Source organism: Thamnophis elegans, chromosome 14 (assembly GCF_009769535.1).
Source record: "Thamnophis elegans isolate rThaEle1 chromosome 14, rThaEle1.pri, whole genome shotgun sequence".
Classification (NCBI taxonomy): Eukaryota; Metazoa; Chordata; class Lepidosauria; order Squamata; family Colubridae; genus Thamnophis; species Thamnophis elegans.
In genome coordinates, this window is record NC_045554.1 from 8,012,375 (window position 1) to 8,038,747 (window position 26,373).

At 42.2% G+C, this 26,373-nt stretch overlaps 1 protein-coding gene across 1 annotated transcript in view; it reads right to left on the minus strand.

Moving 5' to 3' along the window:
• Window positions 1–26,373, minus strand: part of XYLT1 (xylosyltransferase 1) — a 170,904-nt gene that overhangs the window by 24,679 nt on the left and 119,852 nt on the right. The window contains exons 6-8 of the mRNA XM_032230135.1: window positions 20,154–20,234; window positions 6,677–6,893; window positions 2,244–2,420 (exon numbers count right to left, since the gene is read on the minus strand). Of these exons, the coding sequence (XP_032086026.1) occupies window positions 2,244–2,420; window positions 6,677–6,893; window positions 20,154–20,234 (475 nt within the window). The remainder of the gene's footprint in view (window positions 1–2,243; window positions 2,421–6,676; window positions 6,894–20,153; window positions 20,235–26,373) is intronic.

Genomic DNA, 26,373 nt, shown 5'->3' on the forward strand with positions numbered 1-26,373 from the left:
GATGAAGGAGCAATAGAAGACCAGGTATCTGGTGAACAAAGTGAAGCCAAGAATATCACAGACAATCATTAAATTGCAGGGGATCTTCCTTTCAAAAGTCATTCTCTTTCATCTACCTGCCCAGGAATTGCCAGGGCAAAAACAAGTCTTCAAGGGTAACCTTTTCTACCCACCTCTAGCAAAACCTACTCCCAATAAGTAGTTGTTATCTCACTTGCTCCTACAGATTGGGCCACACACCTTCAAAGGAGACAAAAGTCAACACCACAAACCCCACAAAACTTTGGAGGCCAGACCGTTCTAGAAGATCGTCCAACGTACTAGAGATAGAAATTGAGCTGTCCTCCTTATTTTCTTCTCCAAAATTTTGTGGGTTTTGTGGTGTTGACTTTTGGACTTGTTTTACCCTGCCAATTCCTGGGCAGGTAGATGAAAGAGAATGAGTTTTGAAAGGAAGATTCCCTGCAATTTAATGATCGTCTGTGATATTCTTGGCTTCACTGTTCACCAGATATCTGGTCTTCTATTGCTCCTTCACCTCTCTAAGGAGGACAGCTCAATTCTATCTCTAGCACCTTGGACGATCTTCTAGAATGGGTCTGGCCTTCAAGAGTTGGTGAGAGTCATGATGGCAGCAATGGGCAATACTTGAAGGAAGGATGTTAGGACTTGTAGTTCACCAACATCTAGGCATCCCAGCTTCTCAACGCTGTCTAAACAGAGATGCAACCCTCAGTTGGTGTGATGATTTGGAACTGCAGGGTGAAAGGATGGTTGATCTTACCGACAACTGTTGTCCCATCCATATGGAAGGACGTTTCTGCTTTCTTCAAGCCCAACCGGGAAAAAGAGTGGTAGAGAGTCAGCGCAACATCACTAATGGTGTGGATCCCATCTGGTTCATCGTATACATTTTCCCAGTACGATCGGAGGCCCGGGGTACCAGAAGGATAGTTACCATACAGGTAATAATCCAACTGGGAGTGACTTCCTGATTGACAACCGCCTCAAACTTGCGTGCAAAGAAGGTTTGGTCTTGCGGTTTGCTGTTGGGGGAGGGGGGGAGAGGGGAGGAACAGTTATGGAAGGAAAATTAGATCGGAGTTCTTGAATTGAAGGCTTTGATTTCTGAATGCAAATCCTTCACAGTCACCAAGCTTGCCTGGGAGCTGATGGAGGATGAAATCCCGAACATCTGGAGAACATCAAGTTGCTTAATCCTGATCTGTTTCTTCCATGCAATTTGCAAATCAAGAAAGTTCTTAAAAATACTTCAGTGTTGGTCTCTTTTATGGTATCTATCTATCTATCTATCTATCTATCTATCTATCTATCTATCTATCTATCTATCTATCTATCTATCTATCCATCCATCCATCCCTCCCTCACTCCCTCCATCCATCATCCATCCATCTATCTATCTATCTATCCAGCATCTATCTATTATATACCTAAATACCTGCCTGCCTACCTACCTACCTACCTTCCTATCTCCCTCCCATCCCTCCATCCATCCATCATCTATCTATCTATCTATCATCTCTCTCTCTCTATCTAGCATCTATCTATTACCTACCTATCTACTTACCTACCTACCTACCTATCTCCCTCCCTCCCTCCCTCCCTCTCTCACATACATACATACATACATACATACATACATACATACATACATACATCTAAGCACCTACCTACCTACCTACCTACCTACCTATCTATCATCTATCTATCTATCTATCTATCTATCTATCTATCTATCTATCTATCTATCTATCTATCTATTTATCTTAGGATCGATCCATCCATCCATCCATCCTATCTATCAATATGTAAGTATATTAGAGGTGGAGACCCTGTATGCAACAAAATTTCATTTTAATGTATGCCAATCCATGTACATTGAAAGTGACAATAAAGTTATTCTAAGTCTACATCTATCTATAGCTATGTATCCATCCGTCTGTCTTTCTATCTATCTATCTGTATGTATCTATCTCTACAACTATTAAAACAATTGAAATTTACCAAAGAAGTTTATTGACTCTTCCCAACTCTGGATTTCAGGGAGGGAGGGAGGGAGGAAAGGAAAGAAGGAAGGGGGAGGGAGGAGAGGGAGAGGGGAAAGAAGGAAGGGAAAGAAGGAAGGAAGGATGAGAAGAAAGGAAGGATGGAGGAAGGGAGGAAGGAAGACAGATCTGTCCTTCTACTTCTATGAAGGGGGACCCATTCAGGTTACAACTCACCTGGAACCGGTGAAAGTCAGATGGCTTAAAATCATTGGGGGAACAGCCGCACCAATCCACAATATTCTTGTACTGACATTTACACCCCAGCTTTCGGTTCCAGTTTGTGATACGCAGGTTATTGTCCACCATGGTGTCACAATGAGGACTGTTTTCCAAGACGGTGTGGAAGAAAGACTGCGGGGAAAAACAACAACAACAACCCCAGAGTTTAGACAGCGAGCAGGCATGGAAATTCCACAAGGAAGCCAGGTTCATTTGACAACCATGCTACGAACTGAACAATGTAACAGTTGCAGTGGTTCACTTAACTGTGGTGAGAAAGGTCGTTAAATAGGGCAAAACTCTTAACAACTGTCTCACGTAGCAACAGAAAGCTTGTGGTTGCATGAGGATGATTACCCATAATTGTGCAGGGAAGATGAGTAGCAAGCTTCTTCTTCTTCTTCTTCTTCTTCTTCTTCTTCTCTTCTTCTTCTTCTTCTTCTTCTCTTCTTCTTCTTCTTCTTCTTCTTCTTCTTCTTCTTCTCCTCCTCCTCCTCCTCTTCCTCTTTTTCCTCTTCTTCTTGTTCTTCTCCTCCTCCTCCCTCTTCTTCCTCCTCCTTTTCTTGTTCTTCTTATTCTTGTTCTTCTTGTTCTTGTACTTCTTGTTCTTCTCCTCCTCCTTCCTCCTCCCCATCTCCTCCTCCTTCTCCCCCTCCTCTTCCTCCTTCTCTTCTCCTTCTTCCTCCTCTTCCTCCTTTTCTTCTTCTCCTTCTCCCCCTCCCCCTCCTCCTGAGTTTTGTCCAAACCAGATTTTGAATCCATGATGTTCTTCTTCTGCCTGGACTTTGTTTGCCCTTAATGTTTCCTTGGAGGATTACAATTCCATGATAGAATTCTTTATTTATTGGCCAAGTGTGATTGGACCCACAAGGAATTTGTCTTTGGTGCAGATGCTCTCATAAGGAGAATAAAAAATACATTCATCAAAAATAAAAAGATACAATACTCAATGATAGTCAAGCTTACTAATAAGCTATCAAATCGTGCTAGGAAACAAATAAAACAATATAAATTGAAAAATACAAGCAACCTGGTTATAGTCAAGCGGGGAGAGATAGATACTAGCAAGGAAGAGAAGAATAATAGTAATACAGTCTTAGTAGATTATTTGACAGTGTTATGGAAATTAGTTGTTAAGCGGAGTGATGGCATTGGGGGAAAAACTCTCCTTGTGTTTAGTTGTTCTGGTGTGCAATGCTCTATAGCGTCGTTTTGAGGGTAGGAGTTGAAACAATTTATGTCCAGGATGTGAGGGGTCTGTAGATATTTTCCCAGCCCTCTTTTTGACTCATGCAGTGTCCAGGTCCTCAACGGAAGGCAGGTTGGTAGCCATTGTTTTTTTCTGCAGTTCTAATTATCCCCTGAAGTCTGTGTCTGTCTTGTTGGGTTGCAGAGCCAAACCAGACCATTATGGAAATGCAGATGACGGACTCAATCATTCCTCCGTAGAACGGAATCCTTAAGTGAAATATGCCGTATTTTCCCGGGCGTCGCATCACATGTCCGAAATATTCCAACTTTCGCTTTTTGATGGTTTAAAACCAAAATATCGAACCAAACTTTGGAACCCACAGAATAAGAAATAGGAATAGGAAAAAATAAATGAAATAAACGTAAGTAGAAAATATATCCGTTATAGGCTCAGATGAGCTACGGCAGCGTTGAACTTTGAAGTTTAACATGCACTCTGCAATCTTAATAGAAATAGTCCTGCACGTACGGCCCCCTTGGAGCCCAAGGTTTATGTTGCGAAGTGAGACACTCGTCCGGCGAGTTTTGCCCCATTTTACGACTTTTCTTGCCGCCTTTCTTAAGCGAATCATCGCAGTTCCTGGATTAGTAGCACGGTGGTTAAGTTCAGCTGGCTTCCTTGTTATCAGAAGGTTGTAAAAAGGCAGTTGTAGCCGTATGGTCTTTGGGAAGTCGGGGGGAGGGAAGGGAGGTGGGGATTTAGGGGGAGGGGGGAGGGGGGAAATACAATATGTGTTAAATTCCATGATTGCATTTGTATACTGTGGCTTTTTAATGTTAGTGCGAAAACAGAACAAACCGAATATACTGGAAGGTAATAGAAATATACCGAAGGAAAGAGTCGAGTGAAAGAAGAAGGAGGGTGGAGAGGGTGAGAGAGAGGAGGAGGAGAAGGGAGGGAGGGAATGGACTAGAGGGAGTGATAGGGTTAGGGTTAGGGTTAGAAAGAAGGGGAGGGGAAGTAGGCGTAGAGGGGTGTGTGAGAAGGAAGAATGAAAGTTGGAGGGGGTTGAAAGAGGGTGTATGGTGGGCCAAGGTGGTATATTGGGTTTGTATTGTAGAGGGCATTTTCTATATAAGTGAGGGCCGTGTTTATTATTCAATGTTATATGCCCTGATTAAGCACAGTAAATATGTGATTGTATAGAATGAAAAAAACATAATAAAATATATATTAAAAAAAAAAGGCAGTTGTAGCAATAGCAGTTAGACTTATATACCGCTTCATAGAGCTTTCAGCCCTCTCTAAGCGGTTTACAGAGTCAGCATATCGCCCCCACAGTCTGGGTCCTCATTTTACCCACCTCGGAAGGATGGAAGGCTGAGTCAACCTTGAGCCGGTGAGATTAGAACCGCTGAACTGCAGATAACAGTCAGCTGAAGTGGCCTGCAGTACACCCCCCCCGCCCCCAGGACGCTGTAACCATTATGAGTCAGTTGCCAAGTGTTTAAATTTTGATCATGTGATTGTGGGGATGCTTACGGTCGGGAGTCGTACTTTTCAGGGCCTTTGAATGGTTGCTAAATGAACTGTCATAAGTCGAGGATGACGTGAATTAAAAAAGGAGTAGGAAACAAGAGGATGCAGTTTTGAATGCTTGGCTCTTTTTCTCCCCACTCAAGGTTTGTTTCTGGGGATAAATTCCCCAAGGCCGTTCCTGTAGGCCAGACGAGTGTGCTAACAAAGCCATTTTCAAGAAATATTATCAAAACAAATACCACCACCACCCCGATAAAAACACCCCGAATTGCAAAATAAAACAAAATCAAAACATCCATAAACAACGTGGCTGCCTTACTTGGAAGCCCTAATATGTTTATAATGATCTCATGCTGAATTATGCCACTTGCCCCCGCTCCCCCCGCCCCTCCTTTTCCAAGGACAAGCTGTCTCCTGCGATTATTTCTAAAACGCTTACGCCATTATTTGCTGTTTGAAGGCAGGCGAGAACTCTGATCTGGAAGGGAAGCTGTGTTTTTTTTTCCCCCTTTCCCTTTTAAAAAAAAAATAAAAATAAAATTGAGATCACTGCAATTTCAACGTTTAGAAGTCCCAGGCAATGAGACAGCCCCATAGGGTAGGGTGGCCTTTTGTACGTTGAGGAGGAGAGGGGAAGAGGAGAAGGAGGAGGAGGAGGAGGAGGAAGAGAGGAGAAGGAGGAGGAAGAAGAGGAGGAGAAGGTAGAGAGGAAGAAGATGAAGAAGAGAAGAGGAAAGGGAGGAGGAAGAGAGGAGGAGGAGAAAGAAGAGAGGAAGAAGAAGAGGAGGAGGAGAAGCTAGAGAGGAAGAAGGTGGAGAAGAGAAGAAAGGGAGGAGAAGAAGAGAGGAAGAAGAAGAAGAGGAGGAGAAGATAGAGGAAGAAGATGAAGAAGAGAAGAGGAAAGGGAGGAGGAGGAGAGGAGGAGGAGAAAGAAGAGAGGAGGAGGAAGAAGAAGAGGAGGAGAAGATAGAGAGGAAGAAGATGAAGAAGAGAAGAGGAAAGGGAGGAGGAGAGAGGAGAAGAAGAGAGGAAGAGAAGAGAGGAGAAGGTAGAGAGGAAGATAGAGAGAAGAGGAAAGGGAGGAGGAGGAGAAGGGTAGAGAGAAGAAGATGAAGAAGAGAAGAGGAAAGGGGAGGAGGAGGAGAAGAAGAGAGGAAGAGGGAGAAGGTAGAGAGGAAGAAGATGAAGAAGAGAAGAGGAAAGGGAGGAGGAGGAGAAAGAAGAGAGGAAGAAGAGGAGAAGGTAGAGAGGAAGAAGATGAAGAAGAGAAGAGGAAAGGGAGTAGGAGGAGAGGAGGAGGAGAAAGAAGAGAGGAAGAAGAAGAGGAGGAGAAGGTAGAGAGGAAGAAGATGAAGAAGAGAAGAGGAAAGGGAGGAGGAGGAGAAGGTAGAGGAAGAAGATGAAGAAGAGAAGAGGAAAGGGAGGAGGAGGAGAGGAGGAGGAGAAAGAAGAGAGGAAGAAGAAGAGGAGGTGGAGGAGAAGGTAGAGAGGAAGATGATGAAGAAGAGGAAAGGGAGGAGGAGGAGAGGAGGAGGAGGAGAAAGAAGAGAGGAAGAAGAAGAAGAGGAGGAGAAGGAGAAGGTAGGAAGAAGAGGAAGAAGGTATGGAATCTCGTTTGATGGCCCTTCGTCTTAAGGGGACCCACAGGTCGACTCACCTCAGCAGGAAGCAGAGTAAAGGAATAGAAGCGCTTCATCTTGGTTACCAGGTCATCCGTTGAAAAGGTGATGTACTCAACAAACTTCCTGTTCAGCAGAAACCAATCGGAACCCCCGTCCACAGTGATTCCTTCTGGAATTTTCCGGTCCCCAAGCCTCCACATGTGGGTGTCACATTCCAGAAATAATCGATCAAGGCCTTGTTTTCTAATAAACCTGGAGAAACAGAAGACGAAGAAGAGCAAAGGATTAAGACGTTCGTTTGGAGGGACGCGGTGGCTCAGCGGCTAAGACGCTGAGCTTGTCGGCCAGAATGGTCGGCAGTTCAGCGGTTCGAATCCCTAGCGCCGCATAACGGAGTGAGCTCCCATTCTTTGTAACAGTTTCTGCCAACCTAGCAGTTCGAAAGCACGTAAAAAATGCAAGTAGAAAAATAGGAGCCACCTTTGGTGGGAAGGGAACAGTGTTCCATGCACCTTTGGCATTGAATCATGCCGGCCACATGACCACGGAGACGTCTTTGGACAGCGCTGGCTCTTCGGCTTTGAAACAGAGATGAGCACCGCCCCCTAGAGTCAGGAACAACTAGCTCATATGTGCAAGGGGAACCTTTATTTACCTTTCCCTAAATATATTGAATACAGTGTAATTGTCCTGGCATTTCACTTGCCATAAAACAAAGGTAAAAACAAATAAATACTATTTTAAATGGTGCTAGTGTTATTTTTGACCATTCTAAAATATCAACTTCTCTAACATTCTAATACCTGCATAGTATCTCTTTCCATGTCCACCTAACCTGATTCTTTCACATTCCAACTTCCACCTCATGTTGCTAACCATTGGTCGAATCTATTCCATGTAGCATAGTATTCTGTATCTCCTTCATCTTTTATTTTTAACGTTAGTCTATCCATTTCCGCACAGACTAGTCTCTTCCTTATCGTCTCCTCCTCTGAAGGGATGTTTTCACTCTTCCTCTGCTCCGCATACACCATTCTTGCTACGGTCAAGATGTGTAATATTAGGTATCTTGTCCCTTTATCATCTGATATAATGCCTAATAAAATAATTCTGGCTTAAACTCTGTACGTTGTCTAACCATTTGTTCTAGCCACCTATGAATTTGTATCCAAAATTTCCTTGCCTTGACACAGATCCACCACATGTGATAGTATGTGCCAGGTATTTGCTTACATTTCCAACAGTTTCGGGGCATATTTGTTAGGGATGTAATCCTAGTCTTGGGTTGTGTGTGTATATATATATGTGTGTGTTTTCTGAGGTTTTCGTGGGTGTTAGTATGTAGGTCTTTGGTTATTTGGGTTTTCTCCCGCGTAAAATTGGAAGACACTTCCAATTTTACGCGGGAGAAAACCCGAATAACCAAAGACAGACAGACAGACATACATACATAGATACATACATACATACACACACACACATATACACATACATACACACACACACACACACACACACACACATATATATATATAAAAGCCATGATTGAAATAATGTATCTGCCACTTTAAATGCTCAAGTGAGAAGTGATTGGATGCTGTTGCTTTAATCAGCCATAAGAGGGAGTAGGAACTACTACTGGTTGTTCCTGGTTGTTCCTGGTTGTTCCTGTATGTTCTCCGTGCTTGTTATTGGAGTTGAATACTGTATATTGGATGGTGGCTACTCTGTATGTTAGTTACCTGCCTACATGGTGAATCGTGAGTTGAGCATCTGTAAACCAATGTGTTGTATCATAGGCTGTGTATATAATTCAAGACTACTTATCACTTGTTTTGGAGAATGTTTATCCTACTTTATTTTTTAAAAAATAAGTAAAGTTATCTTTGCTTTAACTTCCGCGGCTGTGATTGATAGCGTGACTATTTAGTGGCACATTCCTTGCTACCTTCTGCTACTCCACTCTAGTCTCTCTCTCTCTCTCTCTCCCTCCCTCTCTCCCTCTCTCTCTCTCTTAGCTATGGAAATGTCCTATTTCTCTAAACTAATACATGGACATAATGTATTAAATGTTTAAAGTAATGTATCCCCTAATGGGTTCCCTTTTTTCCTCCTCCTCCTCCCCCCACCAAAAATAAAAATCGATGCTATAAACCCCCATCACCATAAATATTTGATCCTGCATGGAATTGACTCAATCATCCACCTGGAGATTCTAGAACCTCTGCATTAAAATTGCAAAGTTGTTGTGACCTAGGCTTCCTCCAAACCATGAAGCAGACTCCTTGTCCCAACAAAAATCCTTTTTATTAATTTACTGTAAATTCTGCTCATTTGAATCCAGCAAAGTCTTTCAAGGGAGGATTTACAGTCACGGACCTTATCTGGCTTGGAGAGCTGCCAGGCTGATATCTGCAAAACTTGGCAAGGAGCCTCAGAGAGTCACGAACCAATGAAGCGAACAAATGGTCTCCTGCAAACTCCACTCCCCTTTCACTCCTCTTTTATTTCCTCTGGGAGGGGCCATTCATCGTCCACCTGTGGTCTTACTCCCAAGTTGACCTCTGTTCTTTAGCTGTTCCCTTCATCTGGCAACTCATGTGCTCACTGGAAACAGGCTCCAGTTGTTAATTTGCCTCACTGAAGGCAGCTGATAACTGGCATACGGCCCTGGCCCCCTTTCTGCCTCCAACACAGAGCCCTCCTCAGAGCCTTCCCCAGACTCCAGGACTGGCCCATCTTCCTCCCCAACCTCCTCATTGTCCGAATCTGCAGCCAGTTCTACTGGTTGCTGGTGAACCACAACACAAAGCTTTTTCAACATCCTTTGTAATTGAAAAGGAAATTAGAATCTTGTTGATGGATTGTTCAAAAAGAAACAAGTCACTCTTTTCAAACTCACTTTTGTTTCCTCAAAATGGGTCAACAGGTTTTGAGGGCCTACCTTAAATTGGATTTAATTAGATCCACGATGTGGTTCTTATTATTACCTGACTTGTTTGGCTTCAAAAGAAAGTCTGTATAACAACCAGGCTGTTAATTGTTCAGACGGCAGAGTTTCAGAAGTTATGATGATGATTCGTCGCTCAGCCAGCCAGATGTTTAGACTGGATTTGGCATTTTGATCCACCTATTAAGTCCTCTCCAAGGACCCAAGATAGGCAGATGGTGTTAGTCTGATGGGTTAAAAGTCTCATCACAGGATGTAAGCTGTTCCAGGGTAATTGACATTTTGTAATTGACCAATGGTGATTTTGTCAATGCTGATAATGTTCAATGGGTGCGCCAGATGTTTTGGGAATACACTGAGGCTTACTACTCTCGGTACAATTATTACTATGGTTGATTGTGCAGTCAGCCAGATGTTTAGACTGGAACCGGCATTTTCATCAACCCATCGAGTCCTTCCCAAGGCAGATGCTGTTGTTCCAAACAGCATTATTGTTGTTTGTTGGCACACAGAGCCAGATGTTCAGAGTGGATTTGGCATTTTTATCGGTCCTTCCTTCCCAGGAATCTGGGAGAGGCAGATGTTGTTGTTGCATGGCATTAAAGGTATCATCGCAGGAGATAAGCCGTTACTAAGCTGCCTTTTGCAATTGACCAATTGGGGATTTAGTCAACGCCAAGAGAGTTCAAGGGATGTTCCAGGTGTTTTGGGATCCTTGCAGCCAAGGTGCCTATTCCAGTTGGTACTATCTTTGCTTCCTTTTGCCAAAGTTGTTCTCTTTTTTAAAGCTTTTAAGAATTGGGAAAGTTAGGTGAATCTGTAGCCCTTTCTTTTTAAAGTTGTTTATTAAACTTATATCCCTCCCATCTCACTATTGATCAAAGCTTTTTCTTCTCTCCATCTGTTTCTTAGCGCACCCATTCCTATTCACTCATGCTCTTCTTTTTGTTGCTGTTAAGCCATCTTTCTTAGATTATATCCTCCCTTTTTTGGCCACTGTTTTAAAATGTGTTGACAGTGCAGGTTCGAAGAATTTCCGCTAGTTGAATTTTTCAATTCATGTCTTTCAATTTATTTTTGTTTAAACCATTTACATAACCACCTACCTCACAAAAGTGAGTCTGGGCGATGTACACACATTAAAACAAACACAACAGCTGCCTTCAGATATCAGTGAGGCAGAGGAACAGCTGGAGCCTGTTCCCAGTGTGTGCATGTGCAAAGTTGCCAGATGAAGGGAAGAGGTTTAAGAGGTTTTTGAACTGCTAGGTTGGCAGAAGCCGGGACAAGTCACGGGAGCTCACTCCGTTACGCGGCGCTAGGGATTCGAACCGCTGCTGACTTTTCTGATCGAAAACCTCAGTGTCTTAGCCCCTGGGCACCGCGTCCCTTATTCAATATATTTTTTATGTAAACAATAAAAAATTATATTTAAAAAAGAAACCACCCAGATAGCCAATGACGTCAGATTGCAATGTGGAAAAAAAAAATCTGAAAAAGGAATTTTTTTTAAAAAAAAACTGAAGGAAAAGGAGAAGCTGCCATTCGATCTGCAGTAAGCCTTTCTAGCAAAAGGAAGAAAAGGAATTACCATCTCAGCTCTGAACACCAGCCATTTAAATATTCCTCTTCCTACATTAATCAATAGAATTTGTTGCAATGACGTCTAAGCAACCACGATGCGAAGACCGAATGACGGCTTCATATCCCCTTAACAACAAGCAGATGTGTTGGGAGCTTTTCCTAAACAAATGGGTGGACACTGTTCCTTTTAACAGATGTTCGCCGACTCATCGGATCCACCCAGCAAAATTGTGCCAGTGCTACATAATGTTCTGTTTAAACTGTGGCTTTCACAACTCTTGATTATTTCTTCTTCTTCTTCTTCTTCTTCTTCTTCTTCTTCTTCTTCTTCTTCTTCTTCTTCTTCTTCTTCTTCTTCTTCTTCTTCTTCTTCTTCTTCTTCTTCTTTCTCTTCTTCTTCTTCTCCTCCTCCTCCTTTTCTTCTTCTTCTTCTTTTCTTTCTTCTTCCTCTTCCTCTTCCTCCTCCTCCTCTTCTTCTTCTTCTTCTTCTTCTTCTTGAATTTTTTTTTATTGGTTTTATTACAGAAAAAGCACAGAAAAAACCCGAATCATCTTTCATTACATCTTGTAGAAAGCGTATCCATTGGTCACAAGTACATTTCGTTCCTTCCTTCCACAATCACATATATTCCATTCAGTTTGAATTCTATATGTTAAAATTTATATATTTTGCTATCACCATACCACCATTTTCATTTAATTAAGATTTCAAGAACACAGCCACCTGCTGGCATTTTTTTTCTTCCCCCAGTCTCAATCAATCTGCCATATCTTTAAATCTTTATAACATATTCTAAAAAAAGTCAATTAATAGGACATCTAACATTTCCTCTCCCTAACATATCTTTATTATTATAGTTAACTAGAGGTCATTTACTATTTTTCTCACCTCTCCTCTCCACAGGCGCAAAAAAGCAGCAATCTCTAAACAACAATCTATTAATATGTGTTAACAAAATGACCATTTAAAATCTAAAACAATCTAAAAAATGTTGACATTTCTAGTTGATAATCACCAAAGTATACATTAACATTCTTCTTCTTCTTCTTCTTCTTCTTCTTCTTCTTCTTCTTCTTCTTCTTCTTCTTCTTCTTCTTCTTCTTCTTCTTCTTCTTCTTCTCCCTTCTCCCTTCTTCCTTCTTCCTTCTTCATCTTTTTCTTCTTCTTCTTCAAAAAACAACAACTACTACTGTACTTCAATATCCAGATTTTTGCTACCGGCCTAGGATGAATGAATGGAAACTTCTGTTTCAGAATGGAGCCGATTGGCTTGTTCAAAAATTAGTCATCATTACTTGGCATGGGTTGGAAGAAATATCCATCTGGGTTCAGTTCCAAGTGGGGAGAAAGACACTGGAAACATGGAGGCTGTTTGGGAAGATGGTTTATTGATGGACAGGGGCACATAGGTTTTGAAGTCCCGGGCAGCTGAACAAATGGGAGTGGAGAGTGAGGGTTATTTATAGCCTCTCTTGGGCCTTGCCCTTGTGCTTCCTGTTCCTGTGGCAAGAGCATGTATACTATTAGTTGCTGTAGTCAGACTCGGAACAGCATGGAACGCTGTTACCAAAGGTGGTTCCTCTTTTTCTATTTGCATTTTTGATGTGCTTTCGAACTGCTAGTTTGGCAGAAGCTGGGACAAGTAATGGGAGCTCACTCCGTTATGTGGCGCTAGGGATTCGAACTGCTGATCTTTCTGGTCGACAAGCTCAGTGTCTTAGCCACTGAGCCACCATGTACCTACACTTGGAAGTAAGTTCTCTTTGAAAACAGCTGCCAAAGATCCCTACCGATTATGAAAAATAAATAAAATTCCAGAATAGCATGAAGAGATCTCTTATTTAGCTTTATTTTTCCACCTACCAAAAAGTTTCCAGTGGAGAATCATTTGTAATTTTCCAGATGTAAACACAGCCACCTTTCTTTTCACAGAGCAATGAATTTTAAAACAGGTTCAGGGTGTCGTGCATTTCACAACTGATGTGTCCTGTGTATATTCAGAATATTTATAACTTCTTAGTCAATATTAGGGCCTTGAACTACTAAAAGTTGTGTTAATACAATACAATAGCAGAGTTGGAAGGAACCTTGGAGGTCTTCTAGTCCAACCCCCTGCCTAGGCAGGAAACCCTATACCGTTTCAGACAGATGGCTATCCAACACCTTCTTAAAGACTTCCAGTGTTGGGGCATTCACAACTTCTGGAGGCAAGTTGTTCTGCTGATTAATTGTTCTAACTGTCAGGAAATTTCTCCTTAGTTCTAGATTGCTTCTCTCCTTGATAAGTTTCCATCCATTACTTCTTGTTCTACACTCAGGTGCTTTGGAGAATAGCTTGACTCCCTCTTCTTTGTGGCAGCCCCTGAGATATTGGAACACTGCTATCATGTCTCCCCTACTCGTTCTTTCTATTAAACTAGACATACCCAGTTCCTGCAACCGTTCTTCCTATGTTTTGGCCTCCAGTCCCCTAATCCTCTTGATTGCTCTTCTCTGCATTCTTTCTAGAGTCTCCACATCTTTTCTACATCGTGGCGACCAAAACTGAATGCCAGATTCCAAGTGTGATCTTAGCAAGGCATCATAAAATGGTATTAACACTTCATGTGATCACGTGTTATCCTAAATGGATGCCAAGTTTAGAGTTCTACTATTCGGATAGGGGTATTGCTGGCAAATGGCAACCTGGTTCAAAACCAGCTAACCAGGTTGGAGTCACACATCTCATAAAACCATAATATGACTTTACAATTTGCATACGAATGTCGTTTGTTAATGTTGAATTTTTGGCTAGCTTAGCCAATGAAGGCTTTAGTGAATACACAATGATTTAGTTTTCTATTTGCATTCAGGTTGCAGAGAATGTCCAGTTGACAGAACAGATAACAGAATGAGTTGGAAGGGACCTTGGAGGTCTTCTAGTCTAACCCCCAGCTGAAGCAGGAGTCCCTATCCCGTTTCTGACAAGTGGCTGTCCAGTCTCTTTCTCAAAACCTCCATGGATGGAGCACCCACAACTTCTGAAGGCGAACCGTTCCACTGGTTGATTGTTCTCACCGTCAGGAGATTTCTCCTTGGCTCTAAGTTGCTTCTCTCTTTGATTAGTTTCCATCCCTTGTTTCTTGTCCTGCCTTCTGGTGCTTGACTCCCTCTTCTTTGTGGCAACCCCTCAAATATTGGAACACCACTATCATGTCACCCCTGGTCCTTCTTTTGAGTAGATTAGCCATACCCAAATTCACATCAAGTCCATATCAAAGCATGTTGATTTTCATGACCAAACATGCTTTCCATTAACAGCAGGTGGCCAATTCTAGCCAAAATGGGTCATGATGAGATATTGAAGGATGTGGTCCAAGGTAGAAGCTTCACCGGGCATGGAAAGACCCTAGTAAAACTGCATCTTAATATGTGGCTGGTGCAGAAGATAGAACATTGAGATCCCAACACAGAATTCATTCGAAGGAGTCAAATTATTAATACATTCCAATACATCTAGAAATTAAACGGCGCTTGCTCCTAGGGAGGAAAGCTATGGCAAATCTAGACAGCATCCTAAAAAGCAGAGACATCACCCTGCCAACAAAAGGGTGCATAGTCAAGGCTGTGGTTTTCCCAGTTGCAATGGATGGCTGCGAAGGTTGGACCATAAGGAAGGCTGAGCGCCAAAGAATGGAGGACTTTGAACTCTGGTGCTGGAGAAGACTCCTGCAAGTCCCTTGGACTGCAAGGCGATCAAACCGGTTGGTCCTAGAGGAGATCAACCCTGACTGCCCTTTAGAAGGCCAGATCCTGAAGAGGAAACTCAAAGACTTTGGCCACCTAATGAGAAGGAAGGACTCCCTGGAGAAGAGCCTCATGCTGGGAACGATAGTGGGCAAAAGAAGAAGGACTGCAAGGCCATCCAAGCGGTCAGTCCTAGAGGAGATCAACCCTGACTGCCCTTTAGAAGGCCAGATCCTGAAGAGGAATCTCAAACACTTTGGCCACCTGATGAAAAGGAAGGACTCCCTGGAGAAGAGCCTCATGCTGGGAAAGATGGAGGGTAAAAGAAGAAGAAGGGGACGACAGAGAATGAGGTGGCTGGATGGAGTCACCAAAGCAGTCAGCGTGAGCTTAAACTCCAGAGGATGGGAGACGACAGAAAGGCCTGGAGGAACATTGTCCATGGGGTTGCGATGGGTCGGACACGACTTGGCAACTAACAACAACAATACATCTAGAAGTTGGGGAAGGTTCAAAGCTGCTGAAACCAGCACTGAACTTTTTTGCAATCTGAGTCCCTTCCAGATGTGGGGACTTCAACTCCCAGAATTCTCCAACCAGCTGAGGACACTCAACTGGAGAATGGCTGTTGTCCTAGATCCAGACACGACCATCTGATCTTGCATAAGACTCTCTTTTTTTCCTGTGTTCCAAGAAGAGCAATTTAGAGTTGAAACACAATCCAATCCTTGAATTGTTTTCCAACAGGAGAGCCAACACTTTCTGTTCCATTTTCTTAGCAAGATCCCTTCCCCCCCACCCTTTTAACAGCAACTTCAAAAACGCATTTGTTAAAATTGGGTAGACTTTAAAAGAGCCAAGAATGGCAGGGTGTAAAGTACAAGCAATAAATGGGGTTTATTGTTTCATTAGAGCAAACCAGGTGCTTTTATATCAGGGAACTCAGCGTAATAGAACAATCTCCATAAAGTAGATCTGTTTCTAAAGGCTTTGAAGCTTATCTTCCTCTTCACCTCCTTCCCACCCACCTCAAAAACAAAATCGTACTCAATTCACTAACACCGGGGCAAGCAGGGTGAAATTTCTAAGGAGAGAGAAGAAGGTGAAATGCCATCACACCCTGGGGAGAATGTGAATGCTGGTAGGACCACAAGGCTCAAAAATATCCCCTAATGGGTTCCCTTTTTTTCCTCCCCCCCCCAAATAAAAACCAATGATATAAACCCCCATCGCCATCAATATTTGATTCTGAGTCAAATATTTGTCTCAATTATCCACCTGGAGATTCTAGAACCTCTGCGTTAAAATTGCAAAGTATTGTGACCTAGGCTCCCCCAAACCACAAAGCAGACTCCTGGTCCCGACAAAAATCCCTTTGATTTAATTTACTGTAAATTCTGCTCATTCGCATCCAGCAAAGTCTTTCGAGGGAGGATTTATGGTCACAGACCTTATCTGGCTTGGAGAGCTGCCTGGCCAATATCTGCAAAACATGGCAAGGAGTCTTGGAGAGTCACGAACCAATGAAGCGAACGAAATGTCTCCTGCAAACTCCACTCCCCTTTCGCTCCTCTTATATTCCCTCTGAGAGGGGCCATTCATCGTCCACCTGTGGCCTTACTCCCAAGTCGACCCCTGTTCTTTAGCTGCTCCTTTCCTCTGGCAACTGTCCATGCACACTGGGAACAGGCTCCAGCTGTTCGTCTGCCTCACTGATGTCTGACTCTGAAGGCAGCTGATAACTGGCATACGGCCCTGGCCCCCTCTCTGCCTCCGACACAGAGCCCTCATCTGAGCCTTCCCCAGACTCCAGGACTGGCCCATTTTCCTCATGTTTTTCCCAAAAAAGTATAATTGCTTCTTGAAAAAAGAACCTTTGGGACAACCATGACCTGAATGAGTGAGAATCTCCACTGATGTTCAACCCCTCAGATATTGTAACCCCCTTATTTTGTGTCACCCCTATTTCTTCAAACGGCTGCTGCGTTCAACATCCAGAAGTTAATTCCTGCTTACGTGGAATTATACATTTTCCTATCGGAGCAGACTTCACATTTTTAGTCAAAGAAATTGGCTGGTTTCTTTGTTTATCTGTCTGTTTCTTTGCCACATTTTTCTTTTTCCCCCAAGGTTTTTTATTTTCTTAATACAAATTATACATTTTATAGGAACAAAGAGTTGTCTTTTACATCCTCTCATTTACAGAGTCCTTTTTACATCAGAGTTTTGTTTTGCCTTCCAGCCAATTTATTCTCTTCCATTATTGTTCATCTTTATGATTGTTTTTTCTTCATACATAAACAATATCTTCCATGGCCCCTTCAAAGTTACGCCAAATTTTCCTTTCTTATTTTCTCCATTGGTATATATTCTATACCAATGCTATCTAGACTATAAACAACATATATCTTCTAATTCAATTTAAACATAGAGAGCATTTCTTTCATTTTTTTCTTCCATTAACAATATTCGATCATTGTTGTGCTTTTAACGATGTATTGTTTTATGTGTTTAACATGGTTTGTCCTCCCTCCCCCTGAACTGTGAGCCGCCCTGAGTCCCCCCAGGGAAAAGGGCGGCATACAAATAAAATATCTATCTATCTATCTATCTATCTATCTATCTATCTATCTATCTATCTATCTATCTATCTATCTATCATCTATATCTATTATTTCTTAATTAATGGCATAACAGTAACAATCTTACTACTATTCTCTTTGGTCTACTAATGTAACTCTTTCCCCCATCTTTCTCTTTTAACCATTTTCTCTTGGGCTCTCAAATATTTCACTTCAAATTATTTTTCTTCTTCTCCCCCTTTCTGCAAACTTCTTCTTTTTCTTTTTCCTATTTTTGTGGTTATTGAGAGATACGCTCTCCATTTTTTTTGTGTGTGAGAGAGATTATGCTGTGAGATTGTTATATAAATATGGTTTGACGTGAACAAGCAAGATATATGTAGAGAGTCCATTAATAGCATACATTCTCTAATTCAATTTAAGCACAGAGAGCATTTCTTTCAATTTTTTTCCTTCAATTAACAATATACTATCATTTCTTTATTTCTTAATTAGTTGCCTCACAGTAACAATCTCACTATTCTCTTTAGTCTACTAATGTAACTCTTTCCCCCTTCCTTCCTCTTTTAACTGTTTTCTTGTAGGCTCTCAAAAAATTCCAGTTTTAATTCATTCCCTTCTTCTCCTCCTTTCCCCTAACTTCTTTTTCTTTTTCCTATTTTTGTGCTTTTTGTGTCTTTTCTTCAGAGCATTTACTTTTATTATTCTAGTAACTTTCCTCAGGGTTTTTTTCTGTTTTCCTCCTTTCCTTACTAATTTGTGGTTTCTTTTTTTGGGGGGGGGGGGAGAACTCCAATTACCTCCACTAGACCGATTAGATCCCACAGATTAGGCCTCCTCCGAATTCCATCAGCCGGCCAGTGTTGACTGGCGACTACCCGGAGGAGAGCCTTCTCTGTGGCTGCTCCGACCCTCTGGAACGAACTCCCCGTGGAGATTCGCACCCTCACCACCCTCCAGGCCTTCTGCATAGCCCTTAAAACCTGGCTGTTCCGACAGGCCTGGGGCTAAAGAATCGTTGCCCCTATCTCGAATGGTATGATTGTTGCGTTTTAACTATGTATTGTTTTTGTGTTGTGAGCCGCCCTGAGTCCCTTCAGGGAAAAGGACGGCATACAAATGAAATAAAACTCAAACTCAAACTCTTCTCTCTGCTTTTTCTTTGTGGCACATTTTTCTTTCACATCTCCATTTCCCTTTCAAAAAATAATAATAATAGGACGTGACACCTTCTCGATACCGGTGCCGTTTTTGTGAAATTTCACAACTCCTGGTGGGCACTTCTGCTTATCATTGCGCTGTTTCTCTTATGCTTGCAAGGAATCTTTAATAGAAACAAACCCCGGGACTTCAAAAACCCCTTTAGGTCAAACTTTTTAAAGACAAGAAAAGTGATTCTGAATAATACATAAATCGCCGTGGAAAGGAAGGGCAGGCCTCTCTCTCAGCAGCAACATCCCTGAGATGTAATTAACTGTTTATGTATTCTGGAGAGATCTATTAAAGCCACAAACGATTATTCTGCAGAAGTGGGGCCAAATGGTGCATTAGTGCCTCTTATCACTAAATTAATCAGCAGATTTAATTCATCCCCATCGTTGCGGTCGCAAGCACAGGGATAGCATCTGAGGCCAAACTTTATTTGCTACTAGCCAATAATCTGGCGTTGCCTGGGTATTTATTTATAAGGGGAAAATGTCCGGACCAAACATAATTTCTAATGTTGGATTTTCCACCTTACCAGAGGGAGCCCCCTTGCGGAGTACTGTGAGGCCATTACCATGGCAACTCCACTGCGCTGCATAGTAGAAGTCATTTTATGGCAGTACAGTAGAAGCCCATTTTAAGGCACAACAGGCTGTATCTTAACAGAATACACACCCTGAGGGGTTTTAGGGGTGTCTTACCCTCCACAGCATTTTTGTTTGTAGAGAATAAGACATCTGTGTACCAAGTTTACACACACACACACACACACACACACACACACACACGGATGTGGTACCTTCTCCTTGTTATTATTTCGTCGGTGGTAGAATTTGAGGCCAGCGATCAGATCTCTGTTGAAAACCATTCCCATTTTCTTCCTAGGAGATTGGCTAATGGAACACAACTTCTTTGTGTGTGTGTGTGTGTGTGTGTTTGTGTGTGTGTAGTTTCCTGAAGAATAAAGATAAAGTTGTGTCCGTCTCTAGGAAATGTTGCTCATCTCTATTTCTTGGCTAGTGTTGCCCAAAGACAATTTCTGTGGTCTTGTAGTCACCATGGCTACAGGGATGGAAGGCTGTTACCTTCCCACTGAAGTCACCATCCTCATTTAATGACCCTATAATCCCTTGCGGGGTGGAGTCTGGGCAACTGAATGGAGTGGAATGTTTACTGGCCAGATGCCCTTCCCTGTCACCAATGCGGAGTTATATTCAGCAGATATATTCTCAATGTGCCCAGAGAGAGAAATATCTGCCTCTACCTAGGATTGAACTCACAGTCTCCTGATTGTGAGGTGAGAGCTCCGCATCTAGGCTACCGTACCACTCACACTGAAGTGATACCTATTTATCTACTTGCATTTGCATGGTGGCCAGGGACTGAACAACAGGAACCTGAAGACTAACATCACTCTTATTTTCAATTATCTCATCAAAATGCAGACGAGGGGCACCATTTACCTTGCGTTGTCCCTCCCATGGGATTTCAAGAAGTTCATGTTCCGGTATCTGGACAGGAATGCTACAAGCTGGTCGTTCGTCCTGTGAAACATTTGGGAGGGGGGTGGGAGAAAAAATATTTAAAAAAAAGACCAATGTTTGTCCTCATCGTCACCAATGCTGTTCTGACTGAGGCTTCCCAAGAGCCTGAAGCAAACTCTTGGTCCCAACAAAAAACCTTTTTATTAATTGACTGTGAATCCTGCTCATTCACATCCAGCAAAGTCTTTCAAGGGAGGATTTACAGTCACAGACCTTATCTGGCTTGGAGAGCTGACAGGCCGATATCTGCAAAACTTGGCAAGGAGTCTCAGAGAGTCACGAACCAATTAAGCAAACTAATTGTCTCCTGCAAACTCCACTCCCCTTTTGCTCCTCTTTTATTTCTTCTGGGAGGGGCCATTCATCGTCCACCTGTGGCCTCACTCCCAAGTCAACCCCTGTTCTTTAGCTGTTCCCTTTGTCTGGCAACTCTGCACATGCACACACTGGGAACAGGCTCCAGCTGTTCCTCTGCCTCACTGATGTCTGACTCTGAAGGCAGCTGATAACTGGCATACGGCCCTGGCCCCCTCTCTGCCTCCGACACAGAGCCCTCATCAGAGCCTTCCCCAGACTCCAGGACTGGCCCAGGTTCCTCCCCAACCTTCTCACTGTCCAAATCTGGCAGGCCACAACAAATGAATTAAAAGAAATGATGGTTTGGATTTGCCTATAGAGGGAGTCCTTGACTTACAACTGTCTGCATAGTGACTGTTTGATGTTATAATGGCACTGGAAAAAGTGACTTTTGATTGTTCTTCGCAGTGACGTATGTCATCAAAATTCAGGCAGTTGGCAACCTGCATATATTTATGAAGTTTAAGACTTGTGGATTTCAAGTCCCAGAATTCCTCACTCATGGGTGGTTGAGGAATTCTGGGAGTTGAAGTCCACAAAAGTCTTAAAGTTACCAAGTTTGGAGAAAGTTGCCTTAGCCCAATCACCAACTTCAAATAAAGATTTCCCTAGCAGACCTCCACACTCCCACAGAACTATTCAAACCCTATTGATTTTAATATTCAACCCAATCTTAAAAACCACATCTTTTTTGTTAATGAAGGATTCCCGTGAACGAAATAGGGAGAAACTCATTCAGGATTTAGATGCAACACATTTACATATCATTTTTCCTAGGTTTTTTCCTCTTCAAATCCATCATTCATTTTGTAATTGAGATACAATACAAGAGCTTTGATGTTTTCAGATGCAGGAAGGGCTTCCTCCCTCTGATTGGCCCCCTTGCCTTTTTGCAAAGTTGTGACCCGTTATGCGAAAGGCACATCAAGTGTGAAAGGAAACCCACGTGTGAAATTCTTTCTGTTCCTTCCAAGCACTTGGAAGAGGGGAGGGGAAAAAGCCGACTCTGAGGTTGCTTTAAACTCCCAGCACAAAGCAAATTCTTGGAGCTCATTACTGGTTTACTGTCACATCTCTGAAATTTTATGCCATATAAATCCGTTACCCTTTAAGATGTCAAAAGCCGCCCCCTCTCTCCCCTTCTCATGTCTGGCTTCCACCCACTGTTTGTGCTACCTTCCTAGAATTTCAAACAACTTTGCCTTTGCCCCTGTCTTCATCAACCTTGCAAAGAGAAAAACAACAGGGGAAAGCTGTAATATCTTTCCTGCTAAAAGGGAACTCATGTATATGCAGAGAGATGCCTTGCCAGGAAGATTGCAAGACACTTTTGGGTGGTGGAAAGGTTTGGAGAAGTAAATATATCTCTATCATCTCTATCTATCATCTATCTATCTATCTATCTATCTATCTATCTATCTATCTATCTATCTATCTATCTATCTATCTATCTATCTATAGACTAGACTAGATAGATAGATAGATAGATAGATAGATAGATAGATAGATAGATAGATAGATAGATAGATAGATAGATAGATAGATAGATAGGTGGATGGGTGGGTGGATGAACAGATACATATCGAGACAGAAGTGGAGGGATGGGTGGAGAGATCGGTGGATGGATGGATGGATGGATGGATGGACGGACAGATACATATAGAGACAGAGGTGGATGGATGGATAGATGAAAACAGATACATGTAGAGGTGGATGGATGGATGGATGGATGGATGGATGGATGGACAGATACATATAGGATGGATGGATGGATGGATGGATGGATGAACAGATACATATAGAGACAGAGGTGGATGGATAGATAGATTGATGGATGGACAGATACATATAGAGGTGGATGGATGGATGGATGGATGGATGGACAGATACATATATGGATGGATGGATGGATGGATGCATGAACAGATACATATATGGATGGATGGATGGATGGATGGATAGATGAAAGGACAGATACATATAAAGATGGATGGATGGATGGATGGATGGATGGGATGGGATGGATGGACAGATACCATATAGAGACAGAGGTGGATAGATGGATAGATTGATGGATGGACAGATACATATAGAGGTGGATGGATGGATGGATGGATGGATGGACAGACAGATATGGATGGATGGATGAACAGATACATATATGGATGGATGGATGGATAGATGAAAGGACAGATACATATAAAGGTGGATGGATGGATGGATGGATGGATGGATGGATGGACAGATATCATATAGAGACAGAGGTGGATAGATGGATAGATTGATAGATGGACAGATACATATAGAGGTGGATGGATGGATGGATGGATAACATGGATGGGTTTCTTACTATGAGCCAAAAAGCACCTTCCATCTCCCAGACTGACAGATACAGATATAGATATGGATGGATGGATGGATGGATGGATAGAGATAGAGACATGGATGGATGGATTTTTTTTTACTGATGGAAAGATGGGATGGATGGCCTTCAAAGTCCCTTCCATTTTCTGGATTTCATCCATGGAAGGAAACAGAACTCAATGATGAAACCCCCTTTCCCAGAATGAATCTAACCATTCATATATTTAGTCATATTTAGACTCTCTATCCCAGGGTTCTCAAACCTTGGCAACTTTAAGACTTGAGCAGCTTTGCTGGCTGAGGAATTCTGGGAGTTAAAGTCCACAAATCTTAAAGCTGCCAAGGTTGGAGACCTCTGCTCTATCCTACTGTTCCTGTATTCTGGGAGTTGAGGGCCATACAACTTAAAGTAGCCAAGGTTTAGATAAACTGCATGAAACAAATCTGGGAATTCTGGACCTCCGAACAGAGCAAAACCCAGAAAATAAGCTGGAAAGAGACGTTTTGCCGTTTCTCGGTTCTAAACCTCTTTGCAAAGTTTACATATTCCTACCGAGAGCTTGATAAACAAGACTTGTCCCAAAGGAACAAATTAAATGAAATCTGTGTTTTTCTAAACTTTTCATTTCACAGATTGAGCCAATGGCAGCAGCTGAAATAAAAAATAAAATAAAAGATAAAATAAAATTGGAAGCATTTGAGAACGACATTAAGCAACATGAAAAGAACTAACGAGAAAAAAAAAAGAAAAAGAAAGAAAGAAGAAGCTAGAAGCATAAAATCCACAGCGGAGCCGAGAGATTTCCAGGAAAGCAGAGAGAACAAAATGTGATTAAAACTATCTTCAATCTGGATGGGAGCCAAAAAGCTGCTAGCGATACTTGATAATCAAACACTCTTTTCCTTTTCTTTTTTTTCTTTAAAAAGGATGTGCGATAAACTTCACAGAATAACGCAAATCCTATTTGGCAGATTTCTTCCCTTAATTAGAACAATTGGTTTTAGCCCAGATGGGAATTGCTTTTAAGTACGGATTTAGAAAGCTGAATCTCATTTCGCTCTTCCCAAATATCTTGACCCTTAGAAATCCCTATCATCCTTTATAAATCATAATATTCATAATATAATATTCATAATATTCATAATAATAATACTTAAGAATGAGGTAGGCACTCTTTTCGGTTTAGTTGCTTTAAATCTACATAAAGAATCGTGGCAGGAATTGGGTATGTCTAGATTAGTGAAATGGGGCACAGTGGCTCAGTGGCTAAGGTGCTGAGCTTTTCGATCAGAAAGGTCGGCAGTTCGGCAGTTCGAATCCCTAGTGTCGGAGGCAGAGAGGGAGCTAGACAGCAGTGAGGCAGAGGAACAACTGGAGCCTCCTCCCAGTGTGTGCATGCGCAGAGCTGCCAGAAGACAAGAACAACTAAGAAAGCAGGGGCGACTTGGGAGTAAAGCCACACCTTAGAGGTGATTGGCCCCTCCCATAGGAAACAAAAGAGGAGCGAACGGGGAGGGGGCTTTGGCAGGAAACAATTCGTTCCTTTGGTCGTTTCAAGAGTGGAAAGTTCTGTTTGTGATGATAAGAGACTCTATGCCAAGTTTTGCCTTGCCCTGCGTTTGGAAACTAGTTATCTGGCAGCTCTCCAAGCGAGATAAGGTTCGTGTTGATAAAATTCCTCTGAAAGACTGTTTGCCAAGCCTTGCGGACTCTGAATGAAAGGAATTCACAGTCGTGTAAATAAAAGAGGTTTTGCCGGGACTAAGACTTTGCTTCATGCTTTTTAAGGAAGCTTAGGTCGGACACATCCTCCTCCTTCTCTTTTTTCTTCCATCACACCATCTTCGCTTCTATCTGTCGCAGCTTTGGTTGGCATTCTCTATCCCCCGCCCCCGCTGCCCACTTATCTCAACATCTGATAAAATGATGTCTGTCTCCCACCTCTCATTTTTTTAAAAAAATATTTTGCAAGAAACTGCAGTCCTTTGATGTAAATTATAGCCGCACATGACATATTCTCACCAATCAGCCAAGACAGAGTGGGAGGGAAATCACTCCATGACGGATTCAAGAGACAAGGAGTTATTATGGAACTTCAGTTCTCTCGTTCTCGACATCCGCTTGATGTTGAGAATTCAGTGCTGTTGCAAAAACCCTGAACCCAAAAATACTTTGAGAACACTCAGGCCTGGAGGAGAGGCTCCTGGCTCAGGCGGGGTTTTATTGCCACTGATTCTCAGCCAGATCAACTGAAAAAACTTCTTGGATGAGAAGTGAAATGTTTTCAAAGCAGAAAAAAACCCCCGAAGAAAGTCTAGTTGCCTTTTTTGGGGGGGGGAGGGGGGGAGAAGCACTTTTAAGACAACCAGGATCTGGGAAATCGAGAATATCTATAGAGATTGAACCGCTAAGAAGCAGATGTAGAAAGAGATGAAGATTTTAGAGAGGAATATGGGGGACAAATCCGAAAGGGAAAAAAAGCATAGCAATTAAAAGTATTGAAGCGGGCAAGGGATGATGGAGAGATGATTTTTTGATTTTGGTGTTGTTTTGATTTGCTTCTCTTTTCCCCCCTCTCTCTCCTTTTTTCTTTTTTGTAGGTAGGTGACATAATTAGAAGTTAGGATAGAAAGAAAATGTTTTTTTTAAATAAAGAATGACATGATTAAAAGTTAGAATAAGAGATAGAAATAAGAGAAAAGAGGAATATTAGTGTAAAGGTAAAAGGCTCCCCTCGCACAGATGAGCTAGTCATTACCGCCTCTAGGGGGCGGTGCTCATCTCCGTTTCAAAGCCGAAGAGCCAGCGCTGTCCGAAGACGTCTCCGTGGTCATGTGGCCGGCATGACTTAAACGCCAAAGGCGCACGGAACACTGTTCCCTTCCCACCAAAGGTGGTTCCTGTTTTTCTACTTGCATTTTTTACGTGCTTTCGAACTGCTAGGTTGGCAGAAGCTGGGACAAGTCACGGGAGTTCACTCCGTTACATGGCGTTAGGGATTTGAACTGTCGAACTGGCAACCTTTCTGATTGACAAGCTCAGCGTCTTAGCCACTGAACCACCATGTCCCTTGACCTAAACCAAACTAAACTAAGCTAAAACTAAGCTAAACCAAAGACTAAAAACTAAAAACTGAAAACTGAAAACTAAAAACACTAAAAACTAAAAACATAAAAACTAAAAACACTAAAAACTAAAAACACTAAAAACTAAAAACACTAAAAACTAAAAACACTTAAAACTAAAAACGACTAAAAACAACTAAAAACAACTAAGAACAATTAAGAACAACTAAAAACAACTAAAAACAACTAAAAGCTAAAAACCAAACAACCAACCCATGGGTTTAGTTTGGGCCAATTCTGGCATCTTTGCAAAAAAATAATAATAATAATAGTTGAAACTGAGTTCTTCTGT